Genomic DNA, 24,458 nt, shown 5'->3' on the forward strand with positions numbered 1-24,458 from the left:
CGCCAAGCCAGGAGGGCATGGGGGGCCCCGCCAGTGCACTCCCTGGTGGACCTGGAAATGCTTCTAGTCCACTTCCGGGTTTGCTGCCGAGCACACAGGGAAGCCCCTTGTGCTTCTGTGGGACTCTGCATCTGGCCCAGCACTGCAGCACTCACAAGTCCCTGCTACCTAGAGGTACGTAGAAAAAACATTTAAAGCTGTACCTATATCCGAATCACTGAATCTGTCCGAATGAATTCAGCGAGATTCAAGGGTCCTCTGATTCAATTCAGATTTGGAGATTCAGCCACTGAATAGGGCTGAATCTCCACCAAATTGAATCAGGGACCGAAGCTTCGCGGTACCACTGTAGAGAATATGCCTTTTAAAAAAGGTTCAATTACTGTGCCTGTGGTAATGACATGACAAAGACAACATGACAGGGAGCAGGAGGCAAGGACTTGTGTGTGACATTTTTTATTAGACTAATTGCATAGCTGGGATAAAGTCCAAAAGCTTCTGAATGCAAGGCATTCTTCTTATCCCAGCTACATGACCAATAAAAACATGACCCCAAAATATCTTTGCCTCTCACAATTCCTGGGCCATCATGGCTACAATATCATTCTAACACTACCATGACTGAAGCAGGCATTCAAGCTATTGTTTTCAGTGTACTTGGTTTTATTACATTAGGTGCTGGATTACTTTACCAGCTGTAGTGACTTCATTTTGTCTGGTTAATCCTAGCCCCAGCTTCTGTGGCTGTGACGAACTGTGTCCTGGGAACCAGCACACTCCTGCCGTGGAAGGAAAGGGGGCTAATTGAAGGGCTGTCATGACCAGGGTGTATATCGCCTGCAACATTCAGGCTAGAGACAGATGTTATGCATAAACCAGTTTAAGTGATCAGAAACTGGTTTAAACCTGTAGCAGAACAGATGTTCAGTGCATATAAACCAGTTTGAAAATGGCTGAAACCGGTTTGAGATAAACCTGGTTGAATGTAGTATCAAACTGAACTGATGTGGCTCAAACCGGTTTATGCAATGTCTGTCCTAGGCCCCTTTCTGGTTTAAGATAAACCAGACTCCCCCAGCATCACAGCATGCTCTCTGGCTGGGTGGGGGTCTCTGCTTCACAGCAGGACTGGCTCCTCCCCTCTGCTGCCTTGCTGAAGCTCAGCAGTCTCTGCAGGCATCTGCCTGTCTTCTGCTCCCCCCCTCCCCTCCCCACTCTGTGCTAAGCAGGCATTCCCCCCATCCCTCACAGGCACCTCAGCATTAGCTAGCAGACCACATGCTGGCTACAGTCTGTGCTGTGGGAGACAAGAAGCAGACAGGCTTTTTGGAGATATTCAACAGGTAGCTTAACGTCCTTCCTTGGAAAAGCTGTTTAAGAGCTGTTTGCTCCCCCACTCCCACTCACCACTCCCTGCTAAGCAGGAATTCCCCCCTCCCCGCCACCTTGCAGAGAAGTATCTGTGTATTAGCTAACAGGCCACATGCTGGGTCTGTGCTGAGTGAACAGGCAGAATCAACAGGTAGCTGGCAATGTCCCTCTGTTTTCTTAATGGGGCGATAAACAGTGAGACAGGGGTGACACTTATCAGCCCCCCCATCCCCTACTTGCTCACCTATCAGTTTGCTGCAGACAATATACAGAAGCAGAGAGGGAGATGAAACCTCAGTTGCATCAACAGATGCATTCACTGCACACATCCCTTTTGCCTCAGTGCTAGCTGGGGGCTGGCAACACTCCCGCCCCTCGAGCAGTGAGCTGTGAAAAGCCTGAGACTGCAAGCAGGATTGGGGTTTACACCCCTCCCTAATCAGAGCCTCCTGCTGAGACATGGCCACACACTCCTCAGCTCAGCTCTGCAAGGGAAGCGAGGGCTGCTCTAGCGCTCCCTCCCCCAGCTTCCAGACTGAGCCACTGCAGGCACGTGCCTGAATTTCCTCAGTCCAGAGGGATTGTCTGCATGGTTGGAAACCAGTTCAGCCTAGCCAGGTCAGACTAACCTACAAAGGTTGAATCAATTCAGAATCAAGCTTTTTGAATGTCTGTCCCTAACCTCAGAGCCCTGCCCTCTGAAAGACCTTACGTGAGCAGTGCATTTGGAGTGGGAGAAGACTGGGAATGCCTGTGTCATTTAGGGCCACTAAGCTCCAACAGCTGCTGTTGAATGGTTCCCCAGCTGTGGATGACAGCTGCTATAAATCATTCTAGCACCCATGTCTGCATACTCAAGGGCTCTAGTTCACCCAAACACAGAGTTATCTGATTCATCTCCACTATCCTGCTGCATTATAAATGCACAATTATTTACACTCCATGGTGGGAGGAGAGGAAGGGGACATGCATGGGATCTGAACTGCATCTGCTGACATGCAGCAAATGGCTTTCCACTTGTTCCTGGTGCTGGTATAGATGGGTATGCTCTGCTTCTGATAGCACCATAGTGGGATAGGCTGCTGCTCTTTTTCTGAAAAGCAGTGAATTCCTCTCTGTGCTGTTCCAGTTCCTGGAGCAGTTCCTGCAGAGTATGCCTAATTACTAATCTGCACCAGCTGCCAGCAATCACTGAAATGTTATTTCCTCTTTTCAGCACATCATTCTTTTGGTGAATACTCAAGAGTGTTACTAGTGCGTTACTGGAGTTCTGTTTTTCACATTCAGCTTTTCTCCACCTTAAATGTGAGATGAGTAGTTTCTAAGATGCAAACAACATTTGAGAAGGAACAGATACTTCTGCTTGACGTAATTATACCTCCTCCAGCTTGGCTCGCTCCAATTAAATCACATTTAAAATGATTTTTTTTCAAACACAAAATTTCATTCCCTGCTCTTCCTGTGTCATGTATTATATAGTCACCTAACTTATCCCAACAGCTCCAAGATGAAAAGCACATCTAAGATCAAGTGGTAGAACTACTGCTTTGGGAGATTTGACTAGATGGTCAATTGCCTTTTCCATCTCTAATTTCAATGATGAAAAGGCAAATTTAATAAACTTATTTTCTCTTTATAAAAGTGGATGTTTTCAGACTTATTATGGAATAAATAGTCTATGGGCATATGTTAAATATTATCATTAGAGTTCTGCTAACTCCTGAGCCATACAGAAATAAATTTGATTAGGGTTGAAAGTTTAGTTTGACCTGAAATGAAAATACAAAACAGTTAAAAACAAAACACAACTTTAAGGCAATTTTTTTAAATGAAACACTGGTTGAAATAAAAAACTGAAACCTGTTGTGACATGCTAGAGCAAAATATTTTGTCTTTTCAGGGTCTTTTGGGGGAAAAATACTTTTTTAAAAAAATGGAATATAATTCTGACTGATCAGAATCTGTATGTTTCGATGTATAAAATATTCAACCAAAATTTTTCACACCTTTGATGTCAGTTCATCATTTTCCTGTTGTACTCACTTTTTCTTGTAGTAAATAAATAGCTCAATGGTTGCAGAAAATGAACATTTCAAACAATTGAATTCCTGTTCCTTCAGATACATCACAATTCTGGGAAAAGTTTTCAAAGTTTGGGAATTTCTGTATCAGTTTTGCTCACTTGTGGGAATGAATTAATCAATCATTAGGGACTGTGTTAAGATAGAAGGCATGGCTATATTATTTTATAAATACTTTAAAGCAATTAAGTAATTATTGAAGAGGTGTCATACCATGAAAAGGGTTTTCATTTTCATTTTATTTTCAAAAGCAAATTTTCTCCCCCCCCCCCAGTAAAATTATTTTTCCTAATTTGCCAGTGTTGAAAATTCAGCTTCTGATCTGAAAACCAAATTTTGCTCTATGGGTTGCTCAAGGTCCGCAGCAGTAAAGCAACTCTAGTTACAGCTTCATACCAATTCAAGTATATACTTCTTGGGCACTCAGATGTCTCTATTCTGGACACCACTTCCTCATGTGCAGCAAGGGAAGTTTAGGTTAGATATTAGGAAGATTAGGAAGAGCCCCGACCTGGAACCTGCCAGCAGCGTCAGCCGTGGACCCAAGCAGGAGCTGCTACCACACCAAGCAGGCAACAGCATCTCTCTGTCTCTTCTCTTTTCTCTCTCCTTCCCTCTTAAACCCAGCTGAAGCTGCAGTTCACCAGGAGCCTCAATGCTCAGCTGTGGATCCAGGCAGAAGCCGCTGCTGCGTCAGGCAGGCATCAGCATAAGCTGTGACACTGCCAGCAGGTTCTGATACTACAGCCTGCACAGCATGGCAGCAGCCCCTGCCTGGGTCATACAAGGGGATAGGAGCTCTTGAGATTGTGGGTGCTGTTAGAGACAGACCCAGGGAAGCTGGGGAGAAGGCTCCAAAGCAGGTAAAGTCTGCAGGCAGCATTTACCTGAGGAAAGAGACTACTTGCTTTCCTTTGAACCAGCTGGTTTGTTCTTCTTCAGTTTGAACCTGTGATCAAAGGACCGGGTTGTGGCTACAGGGATGGAGAAGACCATGAATAGAGGTGTGCCTCCTATCACAGGGGCTAGGAAACATCCCAAGCTGTAACACAGAAACTGGTATACCACGGCTGAACCCCAGAGCTGAAGTCTTGATCAGTGGACCAAGGCAGGGCATGGCCAGAGAGGGTGTGATGTCAACCCTAGGGTACAGCCTGTCCCAGTGCCCTGCAATATAGAAATCCTCAGTGGCTGCCTTAGCCCAGAAGCAACTAAATTGGCTAGACATCTAACTTCTAACCTCAAATCTTTGTAAGCACCCAAGATTCAGCTTCTCTGCATGTCCAGAACAGCTCTGTTCCAAGTTGCTAGACACCTAGCTTGCACTTAAGCCATGCTGGAGTCCTGGGAGTTGGGCTCTGACAGTAAGAGTCCCAATAAGCCCTCTGAAATCTGCAAGAGCTAACCCTGAAAAGGGAAGTGCTGTGCTGGAAGGTGGGCAAAGGGCTCAAGTAGAGTGGCTAGCCTGATCAAACCAGACAGGCAACTCACAAGGCTGCTACTAGTAGAAGGACCACACCCCCTCCCTCTCCCAACAACAAACAACATCCAAGTTGTGGCAAGTGGGAAACAGGAGGTATGCGGAAGCTGGGAAAAGAAGCAGGTGAGCAAGGCAGACCCTACCTGTATTACAATGAGGGCAAGAACAGCAGGGTGCCAACATAAATTCCTCTGCTATGTGCAAAATGATCACTTCCTCATGTCAAATAATTTCCTACAGCTTGGGAAAAGTAATTTCAGGCATCTTAGTCCACTAATTTTCTCTTACAGTTTAAGAGTTCATTTCCTTCATTCCCATCTAAATCATAGATTACAACTTTCTAAATGTATACTGAAACACGGTACTTGGAAAGAATCTAAAAGGATTTTATTCCATAAGAGAAAGTGAATTTAAAAGAAAGTAAGTCTTCACACGTCCAACAAGAAAATCTCAGAGAACGTTTTTGGAACCCAATAACCTTCCAATTCATGTTTTTCTAGCTAATGTGTCTGGTACTGAAACAAAGTTTAAGAGCATGAAATGAGAGACAATTTCATCAATATTACAGGCAAGCCTGCTGCTAAATGGAATAAATAAACATGGTTCTAAGTGGGTGGAAAGGATCAATCCCCAAAACAATACCAAAACAATACACCTGTACAGATCAAAAACAATAAAGATTCCTTCCCTTTCCATTTAACTAACAACAGATAATTTCCAAATCTATAATGCAATGTGCAATGCTACCAAGAGCCTTCTAGGCTTCACTGTTCCCTAATAACCTGTTTGTTTCAAGCCAGCATTCCCTTACTTGTTAGGTCAGTGATTCTCAACCAGGAGCCTGAAATGCTTTTAAGGGTGTCACAGTGCCTTGCCCTTGTACAAGGAGTTAACTCAGGTGTGGACAAAGTCCAGCCCGCAGGCCGGATCAGGCCCACAGGAGACTCCATTTCACAGCAGCCCCTACCCACATCACTGCAGCTGGTTTCCACTGAGATCCTAGGAGCAGCGGAGCTGTGACAGTGTGGGGTCAGGATTTCCATGAAGACCAGCCCCAGCAGCACTGGCAGGGCATGTAGCAGGGCAGGGAGCTGCTCCAGGGCCAGGATCTTGCAGTGGTGAAAGCACTGTCTGGAACTGGAGCAGAGCCCGATCCACTGCCCGCATGCCCTGGGCAGGGGCATGCAGGCAGCAGATCGCAGCTCTGCCCCAGTTCTGAACCATGCTATTACCACTGCAAGATTCAAGCCCCAGCCCTGCCCAGCTGCAGACCCTGCCAGTGCTGCTGGGGCAAGTCTCCGTGGAAACCCCAGCCCTGTGCTTGCTCCTAGGGTCTCCATGGAAACTGACAGAAGCAATGTGGGCAGGGGCTGCTAGGAAATGGAGTTTCCATCTCCCATTTTGCCCACCCCCAAGATGAGTGCTTGCTCCTCCATCTAGTTAGGCACCCAGTGCCCAGCACAGTCCCGCAGACAAGTGGCACCTGTGGCTCCTCCCCTGGGGGTACTCACTCCTGCCGCTGCACTCTGCCATGGGTTGGGGAGGCAGGTGTGGGGCTGTGCTTTTTAAACTGGTTCAGTCCCCTGCTCCTCCCATGTTTCTAGAGCTGGTGGAAGAAACCAAAAGAGCAGGTGGTTCTGGTCACCATCATGCAACTCCCTGGAGGAGCAGCTTCAGTGGCAAGGGCCACACTCATCTCCTCAGGCACAAAACTGGGATGAGGAAGGGCAGATGATCAAAGCGAGGAGTGGCAAGGTCCTACCCACACTACCCTGCCCTGGCACCAGCCTTTGCATCCCATCAGCCAGTCACCCCTTTCAGCTTCTTGCAGGGACAGCTACCTCCTTCAGGGATCTAATGACCCACCCCCAGTTATCTAAAGAACCATCCCAAGCCCTACTGAGCACCCCCTGCCCACACTGAGCACCTGCACCACTCCTTGCCACACTTGCCAGGGGTGCACACAGGACTACTTCTGTCTTTCCTGCCACACCTGGCTGGTTCCTACTAACCTGCCCATGACCTTCTAAGATGATCTGTCCTAGAGTCCCCCCCACAGCCTCATGGCACCAAACTGCCTCCTCCCCCTCTTCCTTGGCACTGTCCAAGCCAAAGCACCACTCCATCTTTGCCCCCCCAATAACAACCTGGTACCTACCTGCCACCAAGCATCTGCTCCCTCTCCTTCAGTACCTTAAACAGCCACCTTTTCTCCTTAACTGCCCACCTGACAACTGTTCAGGTACCTCCCTTTACAACATAAATATACCCCACTCCCACCCCAAAGCTAACCCCCACCTTTATCTTCTCTTTAGTAAGTGTTTCTCCCCTTCAAATAGCCTCTCCAAGTAATGAGGATTCCCTCCAGAGACTCTGCTTCAGACAACATACGTGTTGTCTATCATAGACACATGGTTGAAACATTATTTTTTTATACAAATTAAGGACCAAGAAAAACCATGGGGGCTCATAGCCCTTGGAGCTTTTGTCAAAAGTTCAGGCCCAATTTTCCAAGGGTCAGTCCCTGTCCCGAACTCTTTTGAAAATCTGGCCTTTAATTTTATTGTCTGAAACAGTGATTCACAACTGCAGCCCTGTGGCACCCTGGGGTGCTATGAAATCCTTTTAAGAGTGCTGTGGGATGCAGGGAGGTAAAGCACTATAAGAAACTAATTAGTTCTTAAATGGGATGCTGCTAAATTCAGAAACGTTATGGAGGAGTGATTTGACTCTAAAACGTGGAGGTGTTAGATAATCTCCCTTCTCTTGTATCAAGACTAGGTATGAAGCTACCCATACCCATCCTCCTTTGCATATAGCATCCTTCCTGAGGTCTCAAGCACACAGGGAATCAACATTTCTGCCGCTCCAGATGAAAAAAAAAGAAAACTTTTTCAAGCAATTTACCACATTGGTCTTTCTAACAATAAGGATCCAATCAAGTCTGTTGGGTCCACAGGAGCTGTCGGGCAACTGAGCACATTCTCAAGAGATCTCTTCTTTCTTGGGAATACCAGCTCTCACATCAGAAATGGTGATGTTCCCCATCTAAAAAACAAGGCCTTAAGGGACCTCCTTCCTAGTACACGATTACTTAAACTAAGCAGATAAGAAAACAAACTGCAAAACTGAAAAAGGAAGTTTGACTTGGTATTCAATACCAAAAGTCTGAGTGCAGAAAGGCACAAAGCAGTATCAGCACTTTCCAAGTTTTAGACTGTTAATCCAAAATGCTTATCTTTTCTCTGAATCCAAATGATTCCACCAAACTGGCTACATCTGGAAAAACTAGAGGATGATTTCATATAAAGTAACTGGTTGTGACCAACTACACACCACACAAAAATTCTGCTCTGTTGACTACTGTAATCCATAAATTCCTATGTGATCTTTTCCATTCACTGCTGACCTCGTCACCTTATTACCAAAGGCCCTCAACTCAGGAAAGCGCTATTCAGCAAAGCACTTCAGCATGGAATTAACTGCTTTCTCTTATTAAAGCCTCTGGGCATGTCTATCTTACTCCTAACCATAATTAGAGTGATGCCAGAAATGCACACCCTCTTTACTCCTACTCTACATGCAGCACATGCCAAAAAAGTATCATGCAACTACCGTTTGGTGCACATCCAGTGACACTCATGTTTTTGGTCTTGGGGGCACTGTTCTGAATACAGGGCTGCCCTAACAGTGGCCACATTACATTTTTTTGTTTGGGAGAGGGGGCACCATGTGCCATGAGTGGCATGTGAGTGAATGGACAGGGCATGTTTTATTGGCAGTGCTCACCAAGTCATAGGTACCTACGACCTACCAAAATCAGCCAATCAGAGGCATAGGAGTCCCTCTGTGCTCTGCTCACAAAATGGCTGCCAGGCCATGCAATCTACCCACAAAAATTGGCAGGCAGCTGCCACAAAAATCAGTAGGTCCCTAGTCACACATGGTACAGGCATGTCCTGTGTAATCATACTGCGGTACCTACAGTACTCTATGCAGATATTCCCTATAGTAAGCAGATGTTAGATAGCTGCAAAAATAAGGTGTGTGTTGTATTTCAGGGTATGCATTGTGTGAAGAAAATATAGTAGCTTATCTTTCGCTGTTTATGGAAACCAAATATCCTAGATCTAATTCAGAGAAATATGCATGACATTCCATGAAGTCTCAAGATATTGCAGATTCATGACAATGGGTTCTAATCCTAGTTTTGCCAATAAGGGCCTCTCTAGACATTCAGGTAAAGGCATGATAGGAGCTGATGCATAATCCACACAAATGCATCTTCCGCCCTAAGACATGCGAATGGCAAGAGGTGCGACTGCGGGATCCAATATGAGATCCTCTCACATATTATTGCAGGTACAGGGAGAGCCCAAGATTGCCATTCCAGGCTCCCCCTGCATCAGCAATTAGAAAGCTCCTGCAACCGCAAGTCCCACAGCTGACAGGACTCACAGCTGTGGCAATACCCCATGGCTGCCAAAATCAAGTCCTGCAGCTGATGGGTCTCTCCTCTGTCCTGACAGCTGTGGGGCACTGCAGGATACTGCCAGAAGGGAGAGTCCCATCAACTAAGGGACTCTCCATCCCATGCAGCTATGGAGTGCTGTCAAGGCAGAGAGTCCCCATAGCTGCAGGAATCCCAGCCCCAGTGTGCAGGATGCACTCCCATGGCTAGGAGCTCCACTAGCTGCCAGGGCTCCTAGCCACTCCTAGACCCTGCTGCACATGCAAATTAAAACCTGGGATAGAAACCAGTTATAAAGTTATCACATTTTCCAGCTCTAACTTTATAACTGGCTGGACCTTTTTATGGTGTGATAGACTGGCTACGTAGGCAAATTAACTGAATGAAGTGCACAATTAACCCAGTCATTGTATGATGCATGTAACATGTACAGGGGGGACCTATGTGACTTAAAGTCACTTCCTCTCTCTGTGCTTCTGTGAAAGAGAGAGAGTTCTACTGACCTCCTTCATACAGCACTGAGAAATGCTGGTGAGAACTGGCTGGTATTACAGCTAGACATTATGGCCACTTACGGACGTTAATAAAAAAGGCGCTTTACTTTAAACTCAGTGCACACCCATGCTAAGCCCAGTGCATGCCCAAAAGAGGCATTATGTTAGCTGGACCCAGTTTGTCCAAAGTCTATATAGATCAGGTGCTTCAGCAGGACTTTTATGGCTCTTTTATCAGGTGCTTCAGCAGGGCTCTTTTATAGCTCTTATATCTTTTATAGCTCTTTTAGGATTGAATCAGCTATTAAATAAAAGTGCCAAAAAGCTCCACTGAAGCACCCGATCTATATAGGCACTGCAAAGCCAAGTCAAACTAACATGCTGCTTCTTCCAGTAAAGCACATTTTTGTTTTTGATTTTTTCCCCCCAAATCTGTTAGTGCCCTATTATTAATGGATCCAAGAAAATGTTCCAGTTTTATCAAAGTGGCTCACAAACAGATTCTAGGTAAATTTTCAAAGGCATAAAATGGCAGTTAGATACTGAAGTCTCCCTGGCAATCAATGAGAGATCAAAGTCTAATTTTCATTTTACCTTTAAAAGTCTCTCCCTAAACTACACCAGGACACAAGCACAAAGCACAAAAGCATGATACCTTTGAATTACTGTTCAGTAACAAGTCCTTCTGCCTAGGTCCTTGGATAGAAAAACTGCCCATTGCAGTATCCTTGATAAGAAGGTGAGAACTACATTTGTTTTGAAGTACATTAAAATACCGTGTTGGATTCCTATTCTAAGCTCTTAGAACATTTTATGGGATATTACAATTCCAAGCATAGAGGAACCAAGCCTTTCTCCCTCTGTTTTCAATTTATTCTTCCTGTTTCATTCTCCCCTTTTCATCCTCTAGTTGGAGCGCACCAATCCCAGAGACAATACACAGGGAGGGAAGAGGCAGAAGTTGAGAATCTGTACAAAAGAAACCCTCACTGACTCTTCAGTCTTCTATTTTGACTCAGAAAAGATCAGGACAATGGGAAAGATTGCTAGTGGTTCAGCTCTGGATTGTCCAAACAACTTGAAAAGCCCCCTTTAGAGCTGTGTTTGGTGGGAAGGGCCTTATCATTAATCATTAAAGCTTATCATTAATCAAACACAAACACATTGATCCCTTTAAATTTAAACTGCTGCCCCTCACATACAGAGAAAGCCAGTGAAGTAACTGGTATCTTATTTTAGGATGTCTTGTCTCAGGTTATTGAGACATGTTACCGTCACTGTCACAGTAAATCCAAAGCAATCATGTAGATCGGCAGGAGCTGCTAGTGAAATCTATAATATAGCAACCTGATATAGGCTTGGTAAACAGGTGCTGCACTCTACAAGCCCATCACTGCTGACCCACTATTCTTTCACATAGACAATGGAGGCTTAATGATTTAAAATGTCTCTCCAAAGAGAATGCATTAAAGCTTCAGATTCATGCTTATAGTCAATGTCAAGATATACAGCAGAACTAAGGAGAACAGACCATCCGTTACAGTTCAATGGCTCTCCTAGGTGGCTGATGTGTTGGGGCACTATAACTCTGAACCACATGTATTACATTAATATTCCAAGCTATATAGATCTTGCTTGGAGCTTGAACATTCCCCATCCCCCCCTTAATTGGTCTTGGGTTTAAAAAGTTACAGAACAGTCATAAAGAGATTGATTGGTTTTAATTATGAAGCTCTATAACCAGAAATTCAGAAGTACTTGACAGACTGCCTAACCCCCAAGCTTGTCCAAGAAATTACTTACTGCTTCACAGGGCTCCTCACCGTTATTGTATGAAATATTAAACTAATTGCCATGGCAGCTGAAGTATTTTGGAAGGATGAAGAGGAGAAATAAAAAGGAAAAAGAAAAGCATTTGTATCCTTAACAACTAATGCACATTAGCTTCCCAGAAAGCAACCAGATGAGTAAATTGTGTCTGACCAAGAAGTCCTTACAAAACCAGCAGTTTGGAACATCTGTCATGATCCTAACAAACGTGCTCCCTGCCGTGCCACGTGGGCATGACAGGAGGTGTGACTGTGGGATCACTGGGGACCACTGTACTTTGGGCTTCAAGGGATTTCAGGGGAAAGCCCAAAATTTAACATTTGCCTCAACCCCCTGGAAAACTGTGATTTGGCTGGAAATGGCCTGAAACTGCAGGGCAGAGGGAAGGTGGGGAAGAAAAATTAAAAACTTACCTGAAGCACAGAGAAGAAAAACCGTGGAAGCCTCACATGTTCCCAGGGACAGCTTAGTAAGACTGAGCCTCTGCTGGGGCTAACCCAATCAAGTTGTTTGATTCCCTGCTTTGGCAGGGAGCTTAAAAGCCCTGCCCAGAGTATAGTAGGTAAGTACCCCTGCCCCAGGGGCTGCAAGCATAGTCATGCTGGGTGCCTGCCCCCACAGCCAGGCATGGGGTGCAGGGTGCTCCCACCACAGGGGCTTCCCCACTTTGTTTTGGTGCTGCGCAGGAGTGGAGAGGAATTTCCCCTTCCCGTTATCTTCGTGACAGGGAAGAGTGGGGCTGGGGAAACTCATGCCAGACAGGAGAAGCCCTTGTGGTGGGGGTACCCTTTACCCCGTGCCCAGCTGTGGGGGCAGGCACCCGGCATGGGTTTCCTAAGCCCTACTCTGCCCTGCCATGTGGAGAAGGGGAGGGGAAAATTCCCCTGCTCTCCCACATGGCAGCAGAACAAAGCAGGGCTCAAGAGTGATTTAATAACTTGTAATTCTTAATGAAACCATAATAAATACAAGTGGTGAGCTTTACTTAAAAGCTGTTGTTTAATAAGTGGCGAACTTTACTTTCTTAAAACAGCTGAAGAAGAGCCTGGGTGCTGCTGTTCAGTGGTAATCAGCTCCATGGTGGGCTCCATCAGCCAATAAGAGGTGTAGAAGAGCCAGCCCTGAAAAATGCCTGCAATTGTCTCCAGCAAATCTGCAGGGAGCCCACTTTTTCTCCTGCCGGAGCCTGAATTACAGTGGTCCCTAGGGATTGTACATCAGATCCCACTGCACCCTATTGCTTGTGCAGGGGGAATCCAAGATCATGATCCCAGGCTACTTGTGCACCAGCAAATACAAAGTTTCGCTCCCTTGTGCTCCTGCAGCTGGAAGCTCTAATCAGCTGATGGGGCCCTTGGCTCTGCTGCACTCTTGTAGCTGGGAATGCCCCATCAGCTGATCGAAGCTCCCACGCTCTATCCCAGCTGGGAGTGCCCATCAACTCAACTGGGACTCCCAGCCCAAGATCTCACAAGAGCAAAAGCCTCTGATGTGCTCCCTTTGCTCCGATCAGCTAAGTAGTTATCCCAGTCTCTGAACCAAGGGTGACTTGAAAGGTTCCACTGTGCTCAAAAGGCTGGGAGCGCTGGCCACACATTCAAATTAAAGGCGTGATAGGAACCAGTCACAAAGTTATTACATAAATTTTGTAGAATAACTTTGTGGCTTATTCTGCATTTTATCACACCATTACTTAAATGAACATATAGCCAGGTCACTGCTTCAGATGTGATTAACCAGTAAACATGCCTGTAAAAAGGCATGTGACACAGGTTTACAAGAAAGGAGCTGGGAGACCCTAAAAGAAGTCAAGGTTCTAATGTGCTGATCTAGGCCCTGCAGTTCAGTGGACGAGTCAGATTGTGACATACTGGTGTTCACAGCTCGCTCCGCCAGTAGACCCACTGGGAAATCTACAGGGGCCCCTGCACACCAAATCAGGCACTCCATGGTGCGGGAACTGATTTCAACATGCAGGGTTGCCAAGGGGGCCCCGGAAGCCTGTTCCAGCCAGGCAGGGATAGCACTGACCCTGTGCCATTCATCTGGCTCACAAGGCCAAAACTACAGTGCACAAAAGCACGTTATATTAAAGTTTTATGCATCCAGATTTAAAATTATAGAGATACCTATCAAAAGCTCTGGGTGCCCTAAATAATCATTAGCTGCACAATGAAATCCTAGTAGCATTAAGAAATAATTTCAACAGGAATTCAGTCAGCCAGATACCTAGAGAAACTCATTTCCATCTTTTTATCCTAACAGGAGGCATACATTATAAACAATTTTAATTCTATCAGGGAAAAGGCAATAACAAGCTCATGTGTCAAAACTGAATGCATAAAGCTGTGGTTAAATTAGACCAAATCAGGTTAGGGAGCACTCATGGCTCTAGGCAAGGTGCAGCAGCTGCTATAGGGAAAGCATGGCTTACCCAAGCCAGAGAAAGGAAGGGGCATCTGTGCTATATGCGTGCCACTACATCCCTGACACTTCCCTTGACTTCTACCAGTGATCCAAGATCCCCCAGCTGTTAGAGAAATTCAGATGTTACATATAGGGTAAGATAGCAAAATTATCTGTCCTGTTCACAAAGACCAGTAAAAAACAAAACAAACAAACAAAAAAACAATTAAACAAACGTAAAAGAGTTGATCTATTTCACTCATGCTCAGCTTACAAACCTTTTCCTCTTCATCACTTGATTCCATATGTTTCTCTACAACCTTTAACATGTTCCGTAAATCACTCTCAAATTCATCCAGATCTGCAGAAGCCTCTCCAGGCTTGTGGAGTTCTGACATAACAGGAACTCGCTCCTGACCAACAAGCATCTACAGAGCAAAGTAAAGCCATGCATATTAAGAATGTAATTAAGAGTAATTTCAATACACCCTTCTATGCAATAAAATTCCTACAATGAAAACATGTTTGCAGGATCAGCCTTAAAACTATATATTGTATTTATCCATTTTCAGAAAAGACATGTAAAAAGAAAAAAAGCCCAAATGAACCATAAAAAGCAGTACTACTTATGCTAGGGGATAAAATCTTACAGCCAATAGGCCAGATCCAGCTCTCAACAATTTTGCTACACTTTATCTGTTTGTGGGAAACATTTTATGTGATCCAGCACATGTGTGAGAACCCACCATTGAGTGCCTCCATCAACTGCTGCCTCTAGCCTGAGGAGGACCAAGCTACGTTAATAATTCACCCTGCTGTTACTGAAAAGTTGCCAACCCCTTGCTTATATTAGAGAGCTGCTATGCAGTCAAACACCACACATTTTTGCTTGTGACCTAAGTCAGGATTTGTACCCTGTGCAACTCTAGAAATGACTGGTTAGAACCTTAAACCTACTGAATTAATTTTACCCTATAGAAATCTACTTAGGTAAGCAATGAAAAGTACTATTTTAGTATATGAAAAAAACATCCTTATGAAGCACTTAATTCAGTGTTTTGATACATAAAATATTATCCTTCTTTTGTGAGGCATGACACTATTTTGCCAGGAGAACCTGTGCAATTCCACACTGGGGGTCCCCAGCGGTGGCAGAACCCCTCTGGTCTGCCATCACAGCAGTAGCAATGTGCACTGCTGGCCCTGATGGGAAAGCTGCTCCACAGCAGAGCATATAGTAGTCAGAAGGTGGGGACCTGTTCTAAGAGCTTCTCTATACCAAAGGTTTTCAAAACAGACAACTCTTGCCTCTTCCTGGCTCACCTTTGCACTTTTGATGTGCTGTGACACTTTCTCAAAATTTCGGTTCAGTTCAGCCAGCTTGGGTTCTACAAGTTCCTGGCATGACACCCCACGACCGTTCATTAGGATAATAGCTTGATCACGCACGTTATCCACTCGGAGACTAACATCATCTAATTCTGCCATTAAACGCTGAGAAGCAAAAGCAAGAGAGGTACTACATTGGAAACAGAAAACAGCCACATTTTTCTGGCCTAATCTCATGTGGAATTTTATAGTCCCTGCTTTAAAAGATTACAACTCCTACCTTCACTGTTTCTTCCTTTTTGCTTGCTGGCTTTTTCTGAATTTCATCCAACAAGGCTTCAGCTTGATAGAGCCAAGTACTTATGTGGGCAACATTCTCATCAAAGATCTCCAGCTGGCTCTGATGATTCTGGAAAGAGATGGGTCAGGGAACAAACACATTTTAAAATGCTCCAAGAAAGGAAGGACCAAAGAACATGAAATACTAGGAAGTTACATTTAGAAACACAGTACACAAGGCCAAACAACTCCACTGACTGGGACCAACATCTGGATAGCTATGAAAATATGCAGTTGATCAGTACCTTCAGAATCTAAATGTAGCAAAACTCTTGCAACTTTAAACTTGTTTTGTTCAGGGTTAAATTTAAAGCAATGCATCTCATTTGTATCACTGCAGGAACCTACAAACAGAGTATGCAAGTGTAAGTTAACTTGCATACTCTGCATTTCAACTGATGTGGGTTCCTAAGTTGCAACTCTCTCCCCCATTTTGAAGGAATTAAAGAAAGAAATTGGACTGACTGCTGAAAAATCATATTGTTGACTGGAGTATAATTGTTCATTTTTCTATGGCCATGAACTAATAAGGTGATTTGCCCAAACCAATGCAGCCAGTCAGCGGGCCTTTAAACGGGGAATTCCCAAATTCCTGTTTCACAATGTCATGATTTCACAGCTGGACCACAATTGTTCTATGACCACAGCATATTATCCTTTTAAAAAAATGTTTCTTTCCCTGCTGTTGCTGTCTAAAAAACCAACACAAAGAGAAGAGGAAGCTGACTACCCAGGAGAAATATCTAAATTGATGACAACCAAAATAAACATGATGAATAAAAACTGAGGAGAATATTTTGTCTTGTAGTTATATAACCTTAGTTGTAACAATAGTACATGCAAAAAACATCCACACCAAAGTAAATCTCTCTCAAATTAAAGGAATATTTTTTACATAGAACTTGCAGTGCTTGGTGTGGTCTTGTAATTTAGTCATCATTTAATGCAGTCCCCAGACTCTGGTTATGCTTGTTATGCATTTTTTCACTCTCCAGAAAAATAACCATACCATGAATATAGTAATGATTCTGTCGGGATTGACTCAACTCAGAAATTTCAAGTTGTGTGCTAGCAACACAGAAATCCCTACATCAGCTCCCTTGACTCAGTCCATAATACAGCGAAGCTAAACTAAACTTACAATGAGAGAAAGAACAATAGCAATTGGGCTCCTATCCCCAGAATTATCAGTAGGAAAGAAGGGCTGGGGAAAGCAGATAATAGGGTCAAGTGCAGAAAATAAAGCAGAACTAGAAGTTTATCATAATACAGTAATAGAAGAGGGATGGAATTTAATAGTACAATGAGCAATGTCATGAACTTAGGGACTAAAACCAAGAATTTGTTAGAACACAGGGATTGCTCAGTTACAGATGGGAGAGTTGGTGAGAAACGAGTGTGTATCAGCTAGTTACAGGATGACTGTAAGCCACCAATATGATGCAATGGCACACATGATATTAGGATGCACATTCAGCTCCGGATGCAACTCTTGGCCTCGACACAGAAAAGAGCTTTCTTTGGGAGGGCAATTCAGCAAATACTTAAACTCAGGCTTAAAGTGATGTTCTAAGTAAGGATGGACTTAAGCAGGAAAAAAGAGAATAAGGACCACTATAATTAGTCAGACCAAAGGTCCATATACATACTTATATATATAGAAAGAAAGAGAGAGAATATAAGAACCAGCACTTGTGTAAAGTGATCCTTTCCCTGTCATACTCTGACAGGGATCTTAAGTGCTTTCCTGAATTTAAAAGGCGAACCACAGCCAAATGATCAATTATTACATCACCAACACCACCACTAGGGGCACTAGGGACCTAGAGCATTCAACTCCACATTGGGGTAGGGAAAAGGTGGCATTTCATATTGCTCAAGAGAAATTTCTCCAGGCTGACTAAGGAGCAGCACTAAAAACCTCCTATAGTTAACGAATCTTTTTTTGGCTACCACCATTGGTTTACAGCAGAACAATGCTAAATCCACGTGTTTATACTAAGATACTGAGAAAAAAATTACATGGGATCATAAATATCTAAACATGTTAACAGATGGTCACCAAATGCATGCTTTTTGTTAATTACATTGTTGTATGTTGGTGTTGTTGTTATAATGCACCATGCAGGAGCAGGACTGCATTTCACTAGATGTAGAACTGCACAGTAAGAAAGGGCTCTGCCATTAAAAGGTTTGCAGAGTACCGTGAGACAGACAGCCATCTTTTAATCATAGCCATGCATGAGGGTAATGAAAAGAAAACTGTGCAGTTAAATAGCAACCACAATCTACTTGAAGTTATCAAATAATTTTTATTCCATTCTTTTTTCACCCTGTTGGGCAAAGTCAACTATGGTATTTGTGGGTCATTAGAATTACACCAGGCAGAGCACTCTTCTGATTTGAGTAACTAGTAATTCTTATAAGTAGTGGTAAAGTAAAGAGAGTAAAGTAAAACACTCACACAGATGCCATGGTCATACATGCTCAAGTCTGCAGACACTGCCTAGCAAACTTGCTGTACAGTAAATACACACATTCCTTGGTTCTTATAGCCATCAGAAAAGAGCCGGTACACAGAGTAGTTTTAGACTTTGATGCTAATCTCTTAGCCAGCTCTTTTCAAATGGGGACAAGAAGAAAAACGCAGAGCTATGGTAGACTTTGCAGTAAGGAGAAGAAATTAAAACAATGTAGTGAAACAGAGTGGCAGTGTAAGGTTTCAAAAGGGTCAGAGTAGCACACAAGAAAGATAGTCCTGGCAGGTACACTATGGATGGGTTCAAGGGGAGAGTGATGTGTGTCTTAGGGCAACTACAAAAGAGGAAGTTGGAACAAACCAAAACTGGAGAGAGACTGAGGATCTGGACAAGGGTTTTAGTACTGCGGCCAGAAATATAAGGTCAGACATTGAAATAAAAATGCCTCACTATTTTTATTCTCTATGAGCATGCATTTCACTGCCAGTTTAGAGAGCCAAGTTATCTGTGCACCTTACATATTTAATGTAGGATCTAGGCAATGGCAACTTGCATTACATACCCAGGAAGTATGTGATACTAATGCCTGCCAATTGATTAAAAATATCCATTGCCTCAAAACAATCCCCCTTCTTCCTCCTTTTATTTATCCTCATAACATGCTCTATGTCTACATAACAGAGGGCATTCATCTACCCCATCCCCTTAAAGGCTACGAGGTAGAACGGAAGGTTTACTATGAAAACAGAAGGTATGATGCCTTGTAACAACTCCAAAACAAAAACCTGGACATAACATTTTCATTGTTCATGCAACTTACCAACAGAGTATTGCACCAGTCATCAGTCCAAGTCCGAACCCGACTCCAGCCAGCATTCAGGACACAAAGCTTCTCCTCCAGGGAAGTTTCACTGCCTTCCACCAAAGTCTGGAGCACTGTACTGCTCTCTGTGATGCTATTTAGATCAGCTTTCCTCCTTTCCAGCTCCCTCAGCACATTCTGAAATGAGAGGAACAATTAACAGCACATCCACAAATTCCTATGGAATGCCAACGCAAAACAAGGCAAGAGATTACTTTCTATACTCAGAAAAGCATAAATCGTTTTGTTTTTTTAATGGCCTGTTGATTTTCACTTGAGAAAAGGCATTCACACTGGACGTAAATGTCATTTACTTAGCCCCTAAGTAACAGCCAAGTATGGTAGAGTGCCTACTGCCTCAGTGTTAAAAATCATTTCTGTACAAGTCTTAGCTTTACCTTATTTACTCTGTTTCTGTTAACATAATGGTTTATCACGGGCTTTAATGGAAAATAGCTAGGCCAATGCTGAATATTACTGAAAACCCCCACAGTAGCTTCTCCAAATGCTAGGATTGTGTTCAAATTTTGTTAAATTATCAGTTAATTAGCTTGTAACAATACAGCCACTGGGACACCTCTACAGCTTTACACAATATACAACAAAGAACTATTTCAATTAGTTCCCTTCATCTTTGTTTAATATAAAGGTCTGTTTCTCTCTTCCCTTCATCATAGTCATATTTAAATGTATTACAATCCTGTAAAGAAGTTTATTAATAGCAGGAGGAAGCGAGAGGAGTGAAGAAAGGAACTCCCAAATGTAATCATCTTTGGATGATCGCAGCATTATACACAGGAATCAAATATCTCACCTTATCAAGCCATCCAGGGACTCACCATATAGATTCATTAATCACTTTCACTAATATACAGCATCTAATTATTTCTAAAGCTCCTTTATTTTATAATACCTTCCAAATTTTCTCCTCTCTCATATGCAAGAATAGAGCTTTGGGTGACTCAAACTTCTTTCATCAGAGGAATACTTATTTATTAACCTCATTGTTCTAAGTAAATGCAAGTAATTAAATGTAATGTATATCATCTCTGTTATGTTACTGGGAAACCTGATGAATGCACAATTACTGCCTCTGATATAACTGTGTATTTGATTGTAACATTACAGTTGTGAACTGCATGCCACATAATTAAGAGCATTACTTAAAAGAAAGGATTAGTGTTGGATAACTTAATCAGATTGACTGGGTAAGAAGAGTTTATAATATGAAACGTTTAATTTTGTAATTTTTTTGTAGTTGTCTCAATATTGTGGAAATGTCTGCAACAAAAGACGTAATAGCGGACAAGTACCAAAGACTAGTAATAGTGTATTAAATAGTTGCCAACTCAGAGAACTGCACACAGAAAATCCCCACATCAGTGTCAAATTCTAATTTCTTTAATATAACAAACAGAACTGGTCAGGAAATATTTTTTCTACTTCATCAACAATTTCAACTTATTGAAAAAACCAGGAAAAAAAACCAAGTTGGTCAAAAGCCAAAAACGTTTTTAGTTTTTGGTCTTTTATTTTTTCCAACAACCCCCTGCCCCTCCCCCCCAGGATTTTACAAAAAAAGTCTCTTTCATTAAAAACCAAATTTTCCATCAAAAAGTTTAAATGAAAACTTTTCAATCAGGACAATTATTATGATGCTAATGGTGCAATTGATCATTTAAAAACATGCTTAAAGACTGAAAACTGTGTACATGATTTTTTTATTCAGTTAAAATCCTATTAACAGCTAATCCTTAACTTCAGTGATAATTCAATGGCATTTATGTAGCGTAAGTGGCTCGTGGTTGAAGATGTTTTAGTCATTACAGATGTGTAACACAACTCCAGTGTGTTCAACTCCAATAACTCCAATTAGAATTGAATACTTAAGATTTAGGAACCAAAAATTAGTAGTTCAAATCTCCAGTTACTTCCTAATGTTATCCTATAGTTAATACAATAAAAATTTCAATTTATCCAGGTAATATAACTATTTGCTCACTTTAGCCCAAGCAATTTCTATATCCAGGTCAGCAAGCAAACTCTCAGAAGTAGACTTCTGCACCAACTCAGCCTCAGTGGTGGTTAGCCATTCTGACAAGGAGGCAATATCTTTTATCATTTTTCGTGCCAGTTGTGATGCTCTTTCTAGGTCTTGCTTTCCTTCTGTCACCTGCAAGAAGCAGTAGCAATTAAATCACTCCCACCAAGAAGCATATGGTAGAACATGCTAAATCACTTTAATACATTATGAAGCTGTATGCACTGCAAACGTGTGCTGAAAAGAAAATTAAACTGCTTGAAACATTTACGTTGTATTGCAGAGAACAAAGAAACTGATCTCCTTCCACTAAGTGATCAAAACTTTAAACTATAGACTTAACTTCTCACTGCGTGTTTAAACAAATGCACACAATAAATTTTACAACTGTTAACTGTCAATTTAAACAACTGGCAATGTTTAAGGCACCACTATCAGATTGAAGCTTAAAGTATTACCCTGTTGTTGTGAAAGTGAATATTAAGTTTTCTTTACTTTGTGAATGGAACCGTTATCAAAATGAGTTTTGCACTCCCTGAAATATAGTTCTGCCCTGAAAGAAAATGTAACTGAAGATGGCATTGTGGGATTCCATGTTATTGAATTTTAATGGCCATCACTTCAAATGGGCTAAGCACAGAAATAATTGGCCGCATCCACACAAGCATGGACATCTGGTTCCCCGGGGACAACAAGCAACAGCACACCTTGTGCCGCTGCTAGTTGCCCCAGGGAGCACCTGTGCCACGTGCCCTTTGGTGCACAGCAGGTTACCCCACGTGGGGTAAGGGAGGCAGAGATGCATCTGCGGTACCACATACCCCACAGCCACACTTGTCTGGACGCAGGCATTGGGTCCAAGTCAACCAACGACCATGGAATCCACTTCACTTTTTGCTCATCATCAGTATAAAAATCTGCAGAAAAACCCATGAAACTAGAAAGCTAACATTGCCTTCTGAGGCTTATAACTGCTGGGACTTACTGAACAGTTCTGCTGATGATGCATGAAAAACAAAGAACAATTTCCTCTTGGGTAATAGTGTTAGTTGTGCATAGCAAAAGTACACCTCTGAAACTGGATGCCACAGGAATTGACTTGGTTGAAGAGAGTAGCACCAAATTGCATACCACTTCTCACCCTTTTCAACAACAGTATACTATGGTTTTACCAAATAAACCCCAACTCAAGAAATCAAAGTAAATTCTCAGGGCCAGCCTCTAATTACAACAGGATATATTAACCAACTGGGAAGTGTTATATGTCCCTCCATCCAGCAGTGATTTGCTGTAACCTACAATGAATAATTCTTTAGTAAACCAGGGTTCCCTCCCCCATCTAATTCAGAACAGAAAAAAAATAACATTTTTTTATTTAGGTCCAAATGAAAATAATGGCAATATTTGCACAAAATATCTAAATTATATTAATAAGTTGGGTGAAATATTTTATTACACCAGCTGTCTAAGGTAAGTCCCAACTGTAACATTCCTATAAAAAAATATGAGAAACCCTACCAGAAAAAATGATAACAGAATTCAGTGTTTGCATGTATTACTGAAAGTAATTCCTCCACAGGAGCTCTGAAAAATAAGTGGGCTGCAGTTTCTTGTCCCTCCCGCTCCCTCCTCCCAACTGAATAGCATTGGAATGCTGCAAATAGCTGTGACTTTATGATTAGTTGTCACTGATTTCCCATCCAGGTGCATAACAAGCAGTTAATGCATAAGTCTCAGTGGAAACTTTATTGCTCTGAATTGCCACTACTTACTACAATAAAATGACTCAGGAAGCACATTTCAAGATGTGTGAATCAAGTTACTTGGCCACATACCAGTAACATCACCTGAACAATGCTAAATCGCTCAGAAATCTGTTCCCTTTTAGATCTTAATTAAGAAGTGCAAAAAAATTAACAATGTTCTTTGTCAGGGGTTTATTTAAAGACTTTTGCTTTATTCAGTCTGGGTAGATAAACCCTTTCCTAACTAATGTAAAATCCAAATCAATATTTAACACAGTTCTTAAAGTCACTAAGTCTCTGTGTATTGTCTTCCTACTTTTCATTTTACCTCCATATTGAAGAAAAAAAACCTCTTCAAATCTATTTAGTTTATAATTTAGCCAGACACCTGTTTGCGGAAGTTAAAAGAAAAAAAAAGAAAAGAAATGAACTGAACCACACTTTACTGGAAGCAGCAGTGCATGTGTTCAACCCAGCTTTGCACTGTCTGTATTGAATCGGGCGCTTCAGGGGGGCTTTTTGGTGCTTTTATCTAATCAGCTAATAGACTGAATCAGCTATTAGATAAAAGTGCCAAAAAAGCCCCACTAAAAGGCCTGATCTATACAGACTTTGGGCAAGCCAGATCAAACTAACATGATGCCTCTTTTGGGCATGTGCTTGGCACAGCATGGGAACACGTCAATTTTAAAATCATTTTGTTTTGTTTTTGTAACGTCTACAAGCAGCCAAGGACTACAACTTCCCACAAAAGGTCAAAAAATCATGCAAGTATCCTGTACAAGGTTATAAAAGTCACTTTATTGTTAAACAGATCTTGGTTTTCTTTAAATTCACACTATAGACTCCTAAACAGGGACAAGCTTTTAGATATAACATGAAGGAAATGTAAAGATTGGAAATGATCTAATTTTCCATGAGAAACAAAGCAACAACTACAACAACAAAATCAGCTACCATCAAATAAGGATTGTAAAGAGAAGTGGTCAATGCCAGTTTGTTTACTAGATGAGACTTTTTTTAAACACACAAAATAGAACCAGGAATCACCCTACATGAATAACAGTTCTTAACACATGAACACTGATCTCACAACTGACTGCTCCTGGATGCAGCAATTTGCCCACACAGTGTCAGCTGCAGGATCTGAAACTTAATTTTCAATTCTGATATTGAACTTACCATTACTATCAAACAAGTATTTACAGTAGGGGAGAAGCTATGTATTAGGCCTGTGCAAATAGGGAAGTATTCCATAGTTTCATAGTTTCTAGGGTCGGAAGGGACCTGAGCAGATCATCTAGTCCAACCCCCTGCCATGGCAGGAAGAGCACTGGGGTCAAACAACCCCAGTAAGGTGGTCATCCAACCTCTTCTTAAAAACCTCCAGGGTGGGAGCCTGCACCACCTCACTTGGAAGCTGGTTCCAGACCCTAGCCACCCTGACTGTGAAGTAGCGCCTCCTGATGTCCAACTTAAACCTTCCCTCCACCAGCTTGTGACCATTGTTCCTGGTCACTCCTTGCGGC

General features: G+C 42.6%; 1 protein-coding gene across 4 annotated transcripts in view; it reads right to left on the minus strand.

Annotated features, from left to right (window-relative positions):
* The window catches only part of UTRN (utrophin), a 692,661-nt gene that overhangs the window by 411,374 nt on the left and 256,829 nt on the right, over positions 1-24,458 (minus strand). For all 4 annotated transcript variants that reach the window (XM_019526790.1, XM_019526791.1, XM_019526792.1 and 1 more), the window contains exons 33-37: positions 21,146-21,316; positions 19,102-19,281; positions 15,743-15,871; positions 15,457-15,627; positions 14,412-14,561 (exon numbers count right to left, since the gene is read on the minus strand). In XM_019526790.1, coding sequence (XP_019382335.1) covers positions 14,412-14,561; positions 15,457-15,627; positions 15,743-15,871; positions 19,102-19,281; positions 21,146-21,316 — 801 coding nt within the window. The remainder of the gene's footprint in view (positions 1-14,411; positions 14,562-15,456; positions 15,628-15,742; positions 15,872-19,101; positions 19,282-21,145; positions 21,317-24,458) is intronic.

Source organism: Gavialis gangeticus, unplaced genomic scaffold (assembly GCF_001723915.1).
Source record: "Gavialis gangeticus isolate Ggan-Ray unplaced genomic scaffold, GavGan_comp1, whole genome shotgun sequence".
NCBI lineage: Eukaryota > Metazoa > Chordata > Crocodylia > Gavialidae > Gavialis > Gavialis gangeticus.